Source organism: Hoplias malabaricus, chromosome 13 (genome assembly GCF_029633855.1).
Source record: "Hoplias malabaricus isolate fHopMal1 chromosome 13, fHopMal1.hap1, whole genome shotgun sequence".
NCBI lineage: Eukaryota > Metazoa > Chordata > Actinopteri > Characiformes > Erythrinidae > Hoplias > Hoplias malabaricus.
This window is the reverse complement of record NC_089812.1, coordinates 22,986,981-23,003,629: the sequence shown is the minus strand read 5'-3', so window position 1 is coordinate 23,003,629 and position 16,649 is coordinate 22,986,981. Positions and strand designations below refer to the sequence as shown.

At 43.7% G+C, this 16,649-nt stretch overlaps 2 protein-coding genes across 2 annotated transcripts; both read right to left on the bottom strand.

Moving 5' to 3' along the window:
• Nucleotides 1–559: 559 nt before the first annotated feature.
• On the bottom strand, nucleotides 560–6,086 carry LOC136665103 (primary amine oxidase, liver isozyme-like). Its single transcript, XM_066642662.1, has 4 exons — nucleotides 4,468–6,086; nucleotides 3,733–4,018; nucleotides 2,327–2,459; nucleotides 560–1,362 (listed from the first exon to the last, which is right to left on the bottom strand). The coding sequence occupies exons 1-4, from the start codon at nucleotides 6,044–6,046 to the stop codon at nucleotides 1,081–1,083; spliced, it is 2,280 nt and encodes a 759-aa protein (XP_066498759.1). The 5' UTR covers nucleotides 6,047–6,086; the 3' UTR covers nucleotides 560–1,080.
• A 2,058-nt stretch (nucleotides 6,087–8,144) lies between these two features.
• Nucleotides 8,145–15,182, bottom strand: aoc2 (amine oxidase copper containing 2). Its single transcript, XM_066643012.1, has 4 exons — nucleotides 13,580–15,182; nucleotides 10,671–10,956; nucleotides 10,441–10,573; nucleotides 8,145–10,056 (listed from the first exon to the last, which is right to left on the bottom strand). Exons 1-4 carry the CDS (start codon nucleotides 15,156–15,158, stop codon nucleotides 9,775–9,777), a joined length of 2,280 nt encoding a protein of 759 aa, XP_066499109.1. The 5' UTR covers nucleotides 15,159–15,182; the 3' UTR covers nucleotides 8,145–9,774.
• Between the last annotated feature and the right edge of the window lie 1,467 nt (nucleotides 15,183–16,649).

Sequence of the window (16,649 nt, the reverse complement as noted above, 5' to 3'; positions counted from 1 at the left end):
AGAAAGGGACTTCTCAGAGTTTATGCTTATCTATCAATACAACAAATATACATCAATTATACACTGATATGACAAATTTACAGTTTTTCCCAAACATTTAAACACATTTCCTGAAACAAAACTCTAAACACAAACCCACAAAGATTAAAAAACCCCACAAATCTCTGGCAAAATTAAACAGCACTCAAAACCATGTTCTCTCTCCTCAAACCTGATTCCTCTCACTAAAACACTACACACAACTGTTATAGGCTTATCTCTTACAGACCATCAAATATAAAGTGATAAGACAAACTCAGAACACTACCATCAGATGTGTAGATGGATGCTTTTCTTCGATGAGATCATGTTGCATATTCAAATGCATATGAGTGTGTGGATATTGAAGTGTAGGGTTCTTTGTCCAAAAACAGCATTTAAAATACTACATGTATAATGTAAAACAAATGTGACCCATATTACGTAGCATGTAGCAAAACAATAAGAAACATTACAAGGAAAAAAAGGGCAGATACAAAAAAGGTCACGGAAGAAAAGTATTTATTGTAAAAGGCATGAAACAGATTCCACTACATCTTTTATACTTTTACAAATGATCACAGTCCACTCCCAGTTGAATTTGTGCAGGTGCAACATGAGTGAGAACGATTGGGAATCAGGAAGTTGAATTTTAGATAAGCTTACAACAGATGTGTGTAGTGTTTTAGTGAAAGGAATCCGTTTTGAGCAGAGAGAACATGGTTCTCAGTGCTGCGTTTCATTTTGCCAGAGATTTGACAAAGTAAGAAACTCTTTTGAGGTTGTGTTTAGAGTTTTGATAATTTGAGCCAAGTTTCTGGAAATGTGTTTAAATGTTTGAGGAAAATGGTAATAAATTTTTTTTTAATTATTTCTCCTGATATTTAGACTGAGAAGCAGAATTGAAAACTTAAAAAAATATACTTTCCTTTTTAACAAACAAGTTGAAAAATTAATTAATTAGAAAAAAGTATGAGTGGATCAGACACAGCTGCGCTGCTGTAGTTTTTAAACTCATCAGTGTCACTGCTGGACTGAGAATAGCCCACCAACCACTATTCACTACTCAAACTTCATGACCTCCTCAAAGCCGTTGTAGGTGAAGGGCTGGAGCGAGGGGCTGCAGAGCTCCTTCTCTAAACATGCCACTCGGTTAAAGTCACAGTCCAGCTCCGCACCCGGCTGCACGTAGACCGAGTCCGGGGACTGGACTGATGGGTCCATGTCAAAGTAGTTGTGTGGCCGCAGCAGGACCCCGCCCCCATTGCCCACGGTAACCGTGTTGGGAATGTCCTCCGCGTGCGGGATGTGGAGGAAACCCGCCGTTACCCAGGCGACCAGATCCTGTAACACAGAGAAAACACAACAGGGAACATGACCAGCAGGTGGTGGGAAACTCCATCCACTTTCCTGGATTCATTGATTTATTAGGTGTGACTGGGTGAGTGTGTGACACTATCCACAGGTGTGAAGGGGTGTGTGTGAGTGACTGGGTGAGTGTGTGATACTATCCACAGGTGTGAGGGGGTGTGTGTGAGTGACTGGGTGAATGTGTGAGTGACTGGGTGAGTGTGTGACACTATCCACAGGTGTGAGGGGGTGTGTGTGAGTGACTGGGTGAATGTGTGAGTGACTAGAAGAGTGTGTGACACAATCCACAGGTGTGAGGGGGTGTGTGTGAGTGACTGGGTGAGTGTGTGAGTGACAGGAAGAGTGTGTGACACTATCCACAGGTGTGAGGGGGTGTGTGTGAGTGACTGGGTGAATGTGTGAGTGACTGGAAGAGTGTGTGACACAATCCACAGGTGTGAGGGGGTGTGTGTGAGTGACTGTGTGAGTGTGTGAGTGACTGGAAGAGTGTGTGACACTATCCACAGGTGTGAAGGGGTGTGTGTGAGTGACTGGGTGAGTGTGTGAGTGACTGGAAGAGTGTGTGACACAATCCACAGGTGTGAGGGAGTGTGTGTGAGTGACTGTGTGAGTGTGTGAGTGACTGGAAGAGTGTGTGACACAATCCACAGGTGTGAGGGGGTGTGTGTGAGTGACTGGGTGAGTGTTTGAGTGACAGGAAGAGTGTGTGACACTATCCACAGGTGTGAGGGTGAGTGTGTGAGTGACTGGGTGGGTGTGAGGTGTCCTGCGCACTGTGTGCTAATGCATTCTGGTTGGGCTCTGGGCTCAATGTGGCCCTGAACAGGATGAAGTGCTTACAGTAAATGAATGAATGAATGTTTTCCGTTACAGTCAGTGTCTGGTCACTAAGTTGCTGCAGTGAGACATGAGGTGAAAAACTGAGAAGAAAACTCACCTGGTTCTCGATGTTCTCATCGTTCTCAACGTATTTACTGAAGTCCACCACCGGCTCCCACATGTAGTTCTGTCCGTACAGACTACTGCTGGTCGGCTCCTCATCTCTGTGCTTCGTTATCGCCACCTTATACCTGAGAGAGAGAGAGAGAGAGAGAGAGAGAGAGAGAGAGAGAGAGAGAGAGAGAGAGGGAGGAGTGGAGAGATGGGGATAGAACAAGAGAGGAGTGAGAAGAAAGAAAGAAATTATGATAAAGAGTTGGGAGGAGAGGGAGAGTGTGTGAGAGGTGTGGATGGGAGAGAGTGGGAGGGGATAGAGGGAGTGGCAGAGAGAGAAGAATAAAGTAAAGATGTGGAGGATAAAGTGTGAAATACGGGGGAGAGAGAATGAAGAGAAGAAACATAGAAGAGAAAGAGAGGTCATGTCGTACAAGTTTGTGCACAAGTTTTGGCGTGCCTGTTTTTTTCTGAAATTAATCAGAGTGAGTTCCCGTCGCTGTTGTTACAGTGTGTACTCTTCTGGGAAGGATGCCACTGGAACATTGCTAGGATCCTATGAGAGTGTATAGTGTACACCAGTGAACTTAGAGTACCTCAAACTGTAGCTCATTTGTTCCTCTTTCAGCAGAAACACACACTGATCTGTATTTCTATTGAAAAATCCTGCGGAGCCTAGCATCTTTCTGTAGTCAGCGTCTTCCTCTGAAGATCTGAGGTGTGGTATACCCCCAAGCCCAGATAACCTGTCTATTTGTCATATTTACATATTTTAAAAAGAACATATTATGAAGAAATCCCTGTGTTCAGAGCATGTTTGTATTGAAGTGTGAATCTGGAGTCCGAAGTCAGAAAACATGGGATAAAATGAGCCATACTGATTCAGATTTGCTTGTGACGTCAAGCGCAGAGACTTTAGAATTGCCCCGTCCCCTCGTCTAAGTCTGTCCAATCACAGCTCTGGATCCTCATTTATGTGAGAGCGCAAAGACGAGGTTAACAACAAGCAAAATAGGCACAACCAGTGCGGAGAAATAAGAGCACTAGGTAAAAACAGAGAAGAAAGAGAACAGAGAGAAAATGGCTAAAAACCAGAGCTTCTGTTCCTCAATACTCACTGCTGTGCACTCAGGGTTGGGGTGAACAGTGAGCTGCTCATTATCATTTAAAGGAACATGTGCTGAAAGTAGGCATTCTGAACAGGGCTGTTTAAACAGGGGGAGAACACTGCTGTGGGACTCGTGGGGTTTTGAAGGATATAACTCCTGTCTATACCTCTTTCAGGGGGTTCTTGTTTTTAACAGAGCATTGGACCCCTAGTCTCACCTGCAAATACAACCATGCTTACATCTGTGATTATAATGTAGTCTGAAACATCCCCCAGATCTGACCCAACCTCTCTGTTCTCACCGTGCCCAGGACATGCCTTTCTCCTCAGGCTCAGTCTCGGGCAGGTGGTCCCCGGCAAAGCTGGTGATCTGAAGTCTATACGAGCGCTGGTGACCCCAGCGGTTGGTCTGGTTACTGGCCACGTGGAGGTAGCGTGGAGTCTTGGCACCATGGCGAAGGGCAGCCGCTTTCTCCGTCCGCAGCTGGTTTTCAACCAAATATGGCACCTTCACCTTCCTCTCATTTGTCCAGGGCAGTGACACCTCCTCGAACTCCATGTCCTTCACCACGAAGTTGTTCCTCACACCTTCACAGCAGAAACATAAACACACCACAGCTTCATCATGCTCCACCCACCTACAGCACCTTCAGCTCAGCCGCTGCACACAGAGCATCATCACAAGGATAAAAGGGTACTAAAGGCACATTGCTGTCTACATATCTCCAAATGGTTAATCTTTCATGAGAAGAGAAACAATTTCTTAACCCTAGACATTAATATAAAGATCTTGTCCATCTCCAAGTTATTTTGGAATAGTGCAATTGGCCCAAATTTTTTACATTTCTGTGGCCACTGACAATTGCTGGGATCAAATAAAGGCCTTAATCCATGAAACCACTCACAGAAATCAACAATCTGCAGTTAGGAACAATGTCTTTTTGAATACCCTGTTTGTAACGCTGGCTTCGACTGTTATTTGCCAGACGTATTTCCCCTGATTAACAACACTGCCATATCCCATATTATCCACTTACCTAAAATATCAAGATCCACCTTAAAGTTAACAAAGTGCGTGTGGATGTTTCCGATCACATTTTCCGCCACCTGGTGGCCATACTTGAGGCTTCCATCTAATTTATATGAGGAGGAAATGTATCCGGTGGCATGGACCCTGGCCTCGACAGAACCACTCTGGTAGAAGATGAAATCCCAGATGTAGTCGTAGTTGCCAATGGCTGTGATGGTGCGGAAGTAGAAGGCACTGTTGGGCAAGCCGCCGTAGCTGTTGTGGAAGAAGTCTGAGAAGTGACGCCTTAACGGACGTCCGACATCATACTCAAAGACACAGATGGCATTGCGGAAGTGCTGCGTAACGTTTGTGTCAATGTAGAGGTAAACGTCTACATATGTGGCCACGTGTGGGCAGTCTACACCCCTCACCAGCTCATGGGCAAAGCGTGCCATTCCATAACTCGAGTCCAGAAATTTTGTGAGCATCAATCCAGGTGTGAGAGAGCCATATACGGACATAGCCTCCTGGACACTGATCTCATAAGCAATCCTCTGACCTCTGAAACGGACATCAAACACACGCATCCCCGTCAGAGCGCTCAGGCCAAAGGCAAAGCTCCAGTCCATGTAGATCACCTGGTTGTTCTTCACACTGAACCTTTTCCCCTGCAAATAAGACACCTGTGGGCTCAGACCAGTTGGCTTTTTCCTCGGCTTCAATGAAGCATAGTTGGGAATATCCTTAAACTTGATCTTCTTCACTCCTCCGGTTCTGTAACTCTGCTTGAAGCTTTCAACTGTGTCAAAGTATTGTCCATTGTAGAGTAGTTTGTCCAGGCTCCAGTTGGATGAGTTCTTGCTCTCGTGATTGACCAAGACTTCAAATCCCACCGGATGGATGTACATCCCGCTTTCATCTCGGAAGAAAGCCATCCACGTCTTGCGGTCTCCTGACTTCAGTCCTCTGGGAATACCTTCATATGGATTTAGCTCCCTCTTCTTTGGGATGTAACCAAAGCTCTCCCTCAGCTCTGTCTCCAGCTTCTGGAACACCTGAAGGTTCAGGAATATGAAAAGCTCCACGTATTCCCCAGTGGTCACCGTCCTGGCAGTGAAAGGTAGGTGATCCATATTGTACCTTTCCTTGGTGACATCTCTGTGGCGAATGGCAGAGGACAGAGGTCCCACTTCGAACTCCTTGAGGTGGGAACGCTCACCAAAGAACACCACCACTGTGGCTTTGCGCTCTGGTTTCTGACCGTGGCTGTCCAGGTAGTTCAGAGCCTCCTGTTTCTTTGGAACCTGGAGGTCAATGAGGAAGATGAAGTTCTCATATGATCTGGCTGTTGCAGAGTGAGAGATCCTCAGGTTTTTCTGCTGCCACATGTAATCCCTGACCATGAGATACTCCTCAGGTGTAAGGTCTGCAAAAATCAAGCTTTGGTCTGTGTGGTTGGCTTGGATGGAGTCCTGCACCTGGAGCTGGCATTTTGGAAGCCGGTTGGAGTTCAAGCAAATCAGCACAATGTTGAGGATGATGGAGATGAGGGCAAGGATGATCAGCAGGCACCGCACCAGGGAGGTAGTCACTTGAGCAACCATGCCTGCAGGATACAGAGGCCAGGAGCCAGGAGCTGGAAGAATGCAGTTGTAGCAGGCAGGAGCTGGAGTTAAATCTGTGGGAAGTAAAAAATAAAAAAACACATCATCTGGTGTCCGAACTCTATGAAGGATTCCTCCTACTTTCCCCACTCCCTCCTTCCACCAGACTCCTGTAGTTCCCTCAGTTCGGAATGATTATGCAACACACATTCAACAGAACATGCTTTACTGGCAGTATTTCTTCATCCTCCCCCTCCCTGCTTTTATGGGAAAATTATATTCCTCTTTCTCCAGATGTCTGCTTCAGTCACTGCTGGATGGAGCAAAATTTTACAGTCTGCCTTGCTCTTATATTCAAAAAACTAATTGGGAACTAATTGGGAATTCTGTAGTGACCTGTGTGTACATGACATGAAGTCTGGCTTTAACTGTAAAGACTGTGTCCACATCTAGTGAAAGGCTTTGAAAGATACTGTGTGAAACATAAGGATAAGCCAGGGGAAGAAAGTCTACAGCCCATTACAGCCTGAGCCCAATCCAGTCCAAAGTTTCTGAAGTTCTGGTCCTCAAACATGTGTAGCATGTTTTTTTTTAAACGCAAACAAATTTTGTTGGGGTGTAATTATGAAAACTCTGAAACATTATGTAATTTACACATGAAAAATGTAGATATTCAATTATGAATAAATTCCTTAAATAAGCGGTAATTTTTTTTGAGGTCATTTGGCGTACTACCACTTGCCACTTCACACACCACCAGTGGTGATCGTATACAGCTTAACTCTTTCAGAATCCTAAAAACCTGACTAAACCACACTAGTATATGTGACCTTTCTTTGTTTCATGGGGCAAGCCATGGCAATAAGATTAGAGAAGCAAGCTTGTGACCAGAGTGTCCTAGGATGTTAGGAAAACAATTCATCCACAGCTGGAACAAGGCACCCAACCCCCAAACTGCTTCCCATTCTCTGCCCCTAGTGTGTGTGAAGAACTGCTCACTAGTGTGTGTTTGTGAGTTCACTATTATGAATGGTCTAAATGCAGAGATTGAATATCCTTAAGGGGATTAATAAAGGGGATTCTTCCTATTCTTCTATAAAAGTGTCACTGTGTTGAGCTGACTTTACAGGTGGGTTAATCTTGTAGAGATTTAAATACATTCTAAATCAGGTACTCCAAAACCCCCAACACATTTTTGTTGAGTGTGTGTGTGTGTGTGTGTGTGCGTGGTGTGTTCATGATCTCTCACAACCTGCACACTTCTGTTATATAGATCACACAAGATTTTCCGAGGTTTATGGGCATTGTTGACTAGTTGCTTCACTTTGGCCAGAGCAGTCTGCCTCTATCTTCATCATCACATATGGAGGGGAGTGACTGATCCTTTGTGGCCTGGTCGTATACTGTGAACCTCATCCACCTGTTCTTTCCAATCCCCTGCAATGTTACATATGCTTCCCAAGTATGCATAAGTTTCAAACCATGTGTAACCTTTAATTATTTGACTTTTTGTCAGGAATTGTGGCTATAGATCAGATTCTGAGTGAAACAATGTGTCTCCTGTACTCTTTCCTTCATAGGAAGCAGCCTGTTTATATTCCTGCACTTGTAACTTGGACCACTGAACAGAAGCATTATTCCTCCTCAGCATATCCGTTATCACACTCTCCTGGCTGAAATCACCACTTCATCAGCACATGTCTGGACCTTGTTGAGAAAGATGACAGCATCAGGGTGTAGATTTTAAAGGCAGTTAGGAGCAGTGGCATTTACAGACATGATTACAAGAGAACCGAGCGAAAACCGCTAAAAACTAGAGCTTTTGCTCCTCGCTCCTCACTGCTGTGTGCTCGGGGTTGGGGTGAACAGCAAGCAGCTCATTATCACTTAAAGAAACAGGCGCTGAAAGCGGGCTTTCTGAACAAGGTTGTTTAGACATAGGGGAGAACGCTGCTGTGGGGCTTGTGGGGTTTGGACCAAAGCAGGTCAACAGAACTGTGTTCCACTGGAGAAGAGGGAGAATATGTCATGTTAAATAAATGAAATAGAAATATATTCAAAGACATTCAAATTCACAAAATTGACATATCACAATGTCTTTATTTAATTAAATCTCTTTTACAATTCAAACATGTCTGAGTCTGTTTATGCAGATTATAAGTTACATATTTGTGTAATTAACATCAGAAAAAACCCTTCATTGTAATAACTCCAGGAGAGAAGCAGGTTACAAACTGGATTCAGTTTATAATTCAGTTTTATTTTAACAAACACAAGATGATGCATCTCTAAAAGTGAATTAAAGTGAAATAGAACTTTTAAATCTTTTTAAGTTCATATAAAACTACTAAAACTAAGGTGATCACAACATCCACACTTTTCACAGTCACTAGCACTGTGTCCTAAAGTTTGTAGACACCTGCTTGGAGACTACATTTAAATTTGATTGGTCCAGTAATAATCAGAGCCAATTAAAGTCTGTGAAGACACAACATTTATTAAGTGTTCAAACATAGTGTTGCTATCTGAAGAAAAAACCTTGTATATCCACAACGGCGACTGTTCAGGAGAAACAAAATCTTTGCTCAATTTCAGCACAAGTGTCAAAATATTAAAAGTGATAAAAACGGAGATACAAGGTTTGTGCTGAAACCAGGCCACACATCACAACTTAACTAGTGAATGGAAATGTTTATAAAAGTGTTAAACATTTCAGTGCGATGATTTACAGGTCACAGGACGAGGTGAAAACACACACACACACACACACACAAAATTTTGTATCTGTGAATTGTGGGGATATTATCTAGACTTCCCATAATTTTGTGAGGACATACATTAACTTTTCCATAAGTACTATTAGCTTAAGCCTAACCTTCACTATTAGCTTAAAAGTAACCAAGTCTTCGCCTTAAAGTAATCATTGAGGGGACCAGCGGGGTGGGCATACAAGTTATCACAGTCTTATCTGCAACACTTCAGGGGACATTACATACACATCCATTAATTTTGTGGAGACTTACGCTAAAATAGACACTAACCCTAAGTGCAACACTAGCCTTAAATGCCTTTATTTTGTGGTCTCTGCAAGGTCCTGCCCAATATGAATGTTTTAACCACAGTCTGGTCACAAAGATCATGAGTCAGGCCAGGTTTACACACACACACACATTCTTGATTAATGCAATAGTGGCGTTTCCTCTCAAAACACTACAAAACATTTGCAGGCAAAGAAAATAAGGCATTATTACAGTCTGTGTTTACTGTTATTACCCTGATGTGGTTTTCACAGCTGGCTTTGCTTCAAAGAAACAACATTTCTCCAGCTGACAGCACTGGATTGCAGGATTAAAGAGCCCATACCTGGCCTTTTTCTCCCCAAATACAAATCCTCTGTTGATTTATATATAAAAACGAAGGCTGTGATTTCATAGTTCATTTCATATTAACATTTTAATATTTAAAAAAATATCTGTATTAATATTTACATCGTTATCACATAAAAACGATGCAGATATAAGACAAAAAACAAACAACAAAACCCTGCAATGACCTTGTTCCTAAACTCATTGTCCATTTGAGAAATGTTTTAATGTTTTGGCTGGTTGGTGTATAATGTGGTCGATCAGCTGTTTGGAGTCTGAGGTTTGCAGTGCACAAATCGAATGTGATGAATTCCCCTGTGTGATCTGTGAAGCGTCCAGTCACTGTGGTCACGCCAGCGGTCACTACTCGAACTTCATGACCCCCTCAAAGCCATTGTAGGTGAAGGGCTGGAGCGAGGGGCTGCAGAGCTCCTTCTCTAAACATGCCACTCGGTTAAAGTCACAGTCCAGCTCCGCGCCCGGCTGCACGTAGACCGCGTCCGGGGACTGGACCGACGGGTCCATGTCAAAGTAGTTGTGTGGCCGCAGCAGGACCCCACCCCCATTGCCCACAGTAACCGTGTTGGGGATGTCCTCCGCGTGCGGGATGTGGAGGAAACCCGCCGTTACCCAGGCGACCAGGTCCTGTAGCACAGAGAAAACACAACAGGAAACATGACCAGCAGGTGGTGGGAAACTGCCTGGATTCATTGATTTATTAGGTGTGACTGGGTGAGTGTGTGACACTATCCACAGGTGTGAAGGGGTGTGTGTGAGTGACTGGGTGAGTGTGTGGTGTCCTGCACAGTGTGAGCTTATGCCTTGTGTCCAATAATTCTGGGTGGGCTCTGGGCCCAATGTAACCCTGAACAGGATGAAGTGCTTACAGTAAATGAATGTTTTCCGTTACGGTCAGTGTCACTAAGTCGCTGTCGTTCTGAGGATGAGCCTGAAGCTGAAATGCGAATAACAGTCTCCTGCAGTGAGACATGAGGAGAGACACTGTGTCCAAGACAGAGAAAAACTCACCTGGTTCTCGATGTTCTCATCGTTCTCGACGTATTTACTGAAGTCCACCACCGGCTCCCACATGTAGTTCTGACCATACAGACTACTACTGGTCGGCTCCTCATCTCTGTGCTTCGTTATCGCTACCTTATACCTGAGAGAGAGAGAGAGACATTCATGACTAAGACATGATCTGAAACACCCCCCAGATCTAATCCACACCTCTGAGTTCAGAAGCCTCATGTTCTCACCGTGCCCAGGACATGCTCCTCTCCTCAGGCTCGGTCTCAGGCAGGTGGTCCCCGGCGAAGCTTGTGATCTGGAGTCTATACGAGCGCTGGTGACCCCAGCGGTTGGTCTGGTTACTGGCCACGTGGAGATAGCGTGGAGTCTTGGCACCATGGCGAAGGGCAGCTGCTTTCTCCGTCCGCAGCTGGTTTTCAACCAAATATGGCACCTTCACCTTCCTCTCATTTGTCCAGGGCAGTGACACCTCCTCGAACGCCATGTCCTTCACCAAGAAGTTGTTCCTCACACCTTCACAGCAGAAACATAAACACACCACAGCTTCATCAGGCTCCACCCACCTTCAGCTCAGCCGCTGCACACAGAGCATCATCACCAGGGTCTCTCCTTGAAGGGTGGAGACCAAGTGGAGTAATGATCATATGAGGGACTGGTCTGTAAAGGCCACTACAGCTCCTGTCGTGAGGCTAGGGCAGGGTTCAGCAACCCACGGCTCTTTGATCCCTCTGATGCGGCTCAGCTTTTGAAAATAATTACTGAGTGTTTACTTAAAATGTATTTTATTTTGGTTCGTTCATTTTAAATATGTAATTCTATGAAGATTATGGCGATCTGGTAACATCTAAAATATTTTAATATTTAAAATATTTTGTCGCTCTTAATACACGTCACAACTTCCAACGTGTGACACCCGCCAGTGTGCGGTTTCCTGAACGTTTTGACAGCTGATGGCACGCCGCCAGTAAAAGGATGACGGCACGCAAAGAGAGGACAGCATAGTTTGTTGCCAGTGGATAATTTAAGTTAGGCGTTTTTTTCCCCCCATTACTACAAGGACTCAAATAGACATTGAGTATTTTACTTAACCGTCAACACAATGTCTTTTTTTAGGAGTTAAAAATGTTTTGTTGCATGCACAAAACAAATAAAAAAAACCCCCCGTTATATGCAGTGTTATTTCATGTAAAATTTCAAAAGGATTTTGTGGCTCCCAGTGTTTTCTTTACTGTGTGAAACAGGTCCAAATGGCTCTTTGAATGGTAAAGGTTGCCGACCCCTGGGCTAGGGGATTGTTAGATGAGATGAATAAATAAAACCCTCCAAATCCTCTTCAGCATTGAGGGCAGAGGTGAGGAGTTAAGTCCCCTGCTCAAGGGCATATCAGCTGTGGATGTTGCATGAGGATAAATTGGTTCTATCACTCTCCCCACTACCCATTTTTCCTGCTGGTGAAGTGGATCAATTTGGCGACCTTCTGGTCCCGGGTAGGCTCCAGACCCACCATGACCCTGAACTGGATAATACTTACTACTCCAACGTGTGTCTTCAGGTCTATTTTAGCTCACTCTACTAAATAAATTCAGTCAATTATTAACTTTTTAACTTCCCCTCTCACCCTCTCATTCTTTTCTCATTGCTCTCTCTGCCATAATGTCCTTACCGGGAAAACTGAGCCTGGTTCTTCTTGTAGCAAGGTAAAAACCTGTGAGCTGGTGCAATAAGTTGTTGTTTATTTCTTGTTAGAGACCTCAACCCCATATGCATGAAGTGGCATGGTAAAATGTTTTAGAGGAGAAGGCCCGGGAGCAGTGAGAGGCACTAGTCTCCCTATTACAGGTCAGAGGAGCCTCACAATCTTTTAGAAGCTGTCATTTATAGGTAAACACTACATAGTGTTCCTTTAAAGCATTGCATAAATGTTACTGATTCTGTAAACATACTGTTTACAGATTAGGATCACAGCGCTGTGTATCATGACTGCAGTTAGCACTGCAGTTTATTAAACACACTCTAGTGATCTGGTGACAAAGGGGTGTCCAAAATCTGCTTGTTTACAAAAGTTCAGATAATCACTGCCAACATAAAACTTTGCATCTCCATTTTTCTTGTTTTCTGGCATGGTCTGGTAGGTACAGCTCTTAACATGAGTTAGCATTTCATAATAATAAACCAATAGAATATGTCCAAATTTTGGTTGGATTATATAGTAAAGGTTAAAAGATGTACACTGTCAGAAAAAAAACTGTCCTATCTAAGTACATGTTTGTATGCTAAAGGGAAAGACAGGGTTTTTGTCCCTTAAAGTCACTACAGGTGCCTTAAGTTCCAGTTGTGAACTTTTAAATAGTTGACACAATTTTTACTGTGATTTGATGTCCCAGGAATCAGAGCATATTCCCAGCTATTGCACTAACACAGCTTTATCCAGTTTTATCCAGTTGGCCTCACTTACAGATGCTCTCCACTGTGATGGGACTAGGCTGGGTTAAATTTGACCCATCTGCACTGAACACAACATACTGTAGACCCATGTTAACCCCATCTGTATAGAGTAACTGGGCAACCCACATTTATCTGATACAACCAGCCCACCTGGGTCCCATTAATAGCCCAGTAGGGCCCAAGCCCATCTTGATCCCAGCTCACACATCTTCAAAACATATGGGACTCGCTGAGGTATGGCAGCTGGTGCTCTGTGCTATTGCGCTTAAGATGTGCTTATTTCGTCATTCTCGCTTTCTAGGTCTGAGCATGGACCTCTGTATCTAGCGGGGGTCTCAGTACTTGGACTCTAACCTGCACTTACGGGTGAGGACAGTCTCTCTGATGAATATGAAAAAGCAAATTTTGTTTGTTATCCTAAAAATGTATGTTTCATGTTCATGAAAATTTGAACACATCAACCTGTGGAAATTTTCTGAACAGAAAGATCAGTGGAAAAGTACCTCCTTAAATTAGAGACCTCTTACTTTGCATTTTACATGTCAGTACTCTTTCATACTGTTGTTATCCATGCATAAAATTGGCTGGATTTGGCTTATTAAAATAAAAAATCCCTTGTAGAAAAAGATGTGTATATTGTTTAGCATTAACGGTATCTTAAAGAGTTCAGGTGTAATAGAGAAACACTTACCTAAAATGTCAAGATCCACTTTAAAGTTGACGAAGTGCGTGTGGATGTTTCCAAGCACATTTTCTGCCACCTGGTGGCCATACCTGAGGCTCCCGTCCACCTTATACGAAGAAGAAATGTATCCGGTGGCATGGACCCTGGCCTCAACTGAGCCACTCTGGTAAAAGATGAAATCCCAGATGTAGTCGTAATTGCCAATGGCTGTGATGGTGCGGAAGTAGAGGGCACTGTTGGGCAAGCCGCCGTAGCTGTTATGGAAGAAGTCTGAGAAGTGACGCCTCAACGGACGTCCGACATCATACTCAAAGACACAGATGGCATTGTGGAAACGCTGAGTAACGTTTGTGTCGATGTAGCGGTAAACGTCTACATATGTGGCCACGTGCGGGCAGTCTACACCCCTCACCAGCTCATGGGCAAAACGTCCTATTCCAATGCTTGAGTCCAGAAATTTTGTGAGCACCATTCCAGGTGTGAGAGAGCCATATACGGACATAGCCTCCTGGACACTGATCTCGTAAGCAATCCTCTGACCTCTGAAACGGACATCAAACACACGCATCCCCGTCAGAGCGCTCAAGCCAAAGGCAAAGCTCCAGTCCATGTAGATCACCTGGTTGTTCTTCACACTGAACCTTTTCCCCTGCAAATAAGACACCTGTGGGCTCAGACCAGTTGGCTTTTTCCTCGGCTTCAATGAAGCATAGTTGGGAATGTCCTTAAACTTGATCTTCTTCACTCCTCCGGTTTTGTAACTCTGCTTGAAGCTTTCAATTGTGTCAAAGTATTGTCCATTGTAGAGTAGTTTGTTCAGGCTCCAGTTGGACGAGTTCTTGCTCTCGTGATTGACCAAGACTTCAAATCCCACCGGATGGATGTACATCCCACTTTCATCTCGGAAGAATGATATCCACGTCTTGCGGTCTCCTGACTTCAGTCCTCTGGGCATTCCTTCAAATGGGTTCAGCTCCCTCTTCTTTGGGATGTAACCAAAGCTCTCCCTCAGCTCTGTCTCCAGCTTCTGGAACACCTGAAGGTTCAGGAATATGAAAAGCTCCACGTATTCCCCAACGGTCACCGTCCTGGCTGTGAAAGGTAAGTGATCCATATTGTACCTTTCCTTGGTGACATCTCTGTGGCGAATGGCAGAGGACAGAGGTCCCACTTCGAACTCCTTGAGGTGGGAACGCTCACCAAAGAACACCACCACTGTGGCTTTGCGCTCTGGTTTCTGACCGTGGCTGTCCAGGTAGTTCAGAGCCTCCTGTTTCTTTGGAACCTGGAGGTCAATGAGGAAGATGAAGTTCTCATATGATCTGGCTGTTGCAGAGTGAGAGATCCTCAGGTTTTTCTGCTGCCACATGTAATCCCTGACCATGAGGTACTCCTCAGGTGTAAGGTCTGCAAAAATCAAGCTTTGGTCCGTGTGGTTGGCTTGAATGGATTCCTGCACCTGGAGCTGGCATTTTGGAAGCCGGTTGGAGTTCAAGCAAATCAGCACAATGTTGAGGATGATGGAGATGAGGGCAAGGATGATCAGCAGGCACCGCACCAGGGAGGTAGTCACTTGAGCAACCATGCCTGCAGGATACAGAGCCCAGGAGCCAGGAGCTGGAAGAATGCAGTTGTAGCAGATGGGAGCTGGAGTTAAATCTGTGAGAGCAGCAAAAACCACACCCACCAAGAAGGATCCCTCCTACATCCCCCACACCCCTCTTTCAACCAGACTCCTGCAAAGATTTATACAACATTTTGCCACTTGAGTCACAACACCACATCTCCAGCAGGATAAAGAACCAAAATAAATGCAGTGTTCATTTACATCACTGTAAGGGAAATCTACACCATATGTCCAAAAGATTATTAAGAAACATCCGGCATCATCAGTGGATTCCTTTCTTTCTAGGTGCATCCAATGTTGCAGAGACATTCACACAGACTATAATCTCTATAGTAACCCATGGAATGTAATTGGGTATCCTGAGGCAGCTGCAGTGGTCTAGGAGTATAAAACACCCTTTCTAAACATTGTGCTCCAAAACTACATTGTTACTGGGTTTTCTGTGATGAACCAGACTTAACAGCATTAATTAAGTACATTAATAACTGCCTGTGATCCACTTCTGGGGACAAGTATGTATAGAGGTGTAGGCTATGGTCATTTCCCCCTAAAAAAACTCTCCCTCTAAAAGAATTTTCAGAGGAGTAAAACACACAGATCCTTATTGCTCATATCTGCTTGTAAATCAAGCTTCAGCCTGATCCTTATTAACGTCTGAAACATGGGTTTATACTTCAGCATGCACACACACACACATCTATATAGCTAGCCACCATTGTATTCGCAATATATAAAGTATTTATACAATTGTGTACATTATATATATATATATATACACACACACACACACACACACTAACTTTATTGCATTAACCTCTCCATCTACATATTTGTCTATCCTTCTATAATTATGTTGAAACGTTTGGGTTATAGATAATAAATATTATTTAAATACATCTTTAAGTACATTTTTTTGCCTGCATTATATGTTTACATTACTCTATAAAACTCAATAAAATAGCATATCAATACCATCAAATGAAAAACATGTATCTCAGTTTTTATTTTACAGCATCGTTTGAACACAGCAGCTGTCCTTCACACTGTGTGAAAATTTCACGATGAATGAACCAATAGAAATGTCTTTTTGTCCAAAATCTTTTTGCAATGACTTCCATTAATTCCGTTATCCTTTTGGAGATCGAGGTTTTGTTTAAATAGGATTAATACTGAATAATAAGAGACAAATATAGAGCTTAACAGAGGAAACCCTTAAGAATCTGAGAGCTTATTCCCCACTGTTTAAATGGTGATTATTATGTTAAAGAATGCAATGGACCGGTCATTCCCTACAACACTCTGACCCTGAGGTCAGACTCTATTTTGACCAGTACATCACCATCTGAAGAAGACATTTGCATGTGTACTCTCTTTGCCATAAAGCCATCTGCAAGAAGACAAATGACTCCCGTGAGATCCCTCTGTGTTTTTTTAAGTCAAAGGGCCATA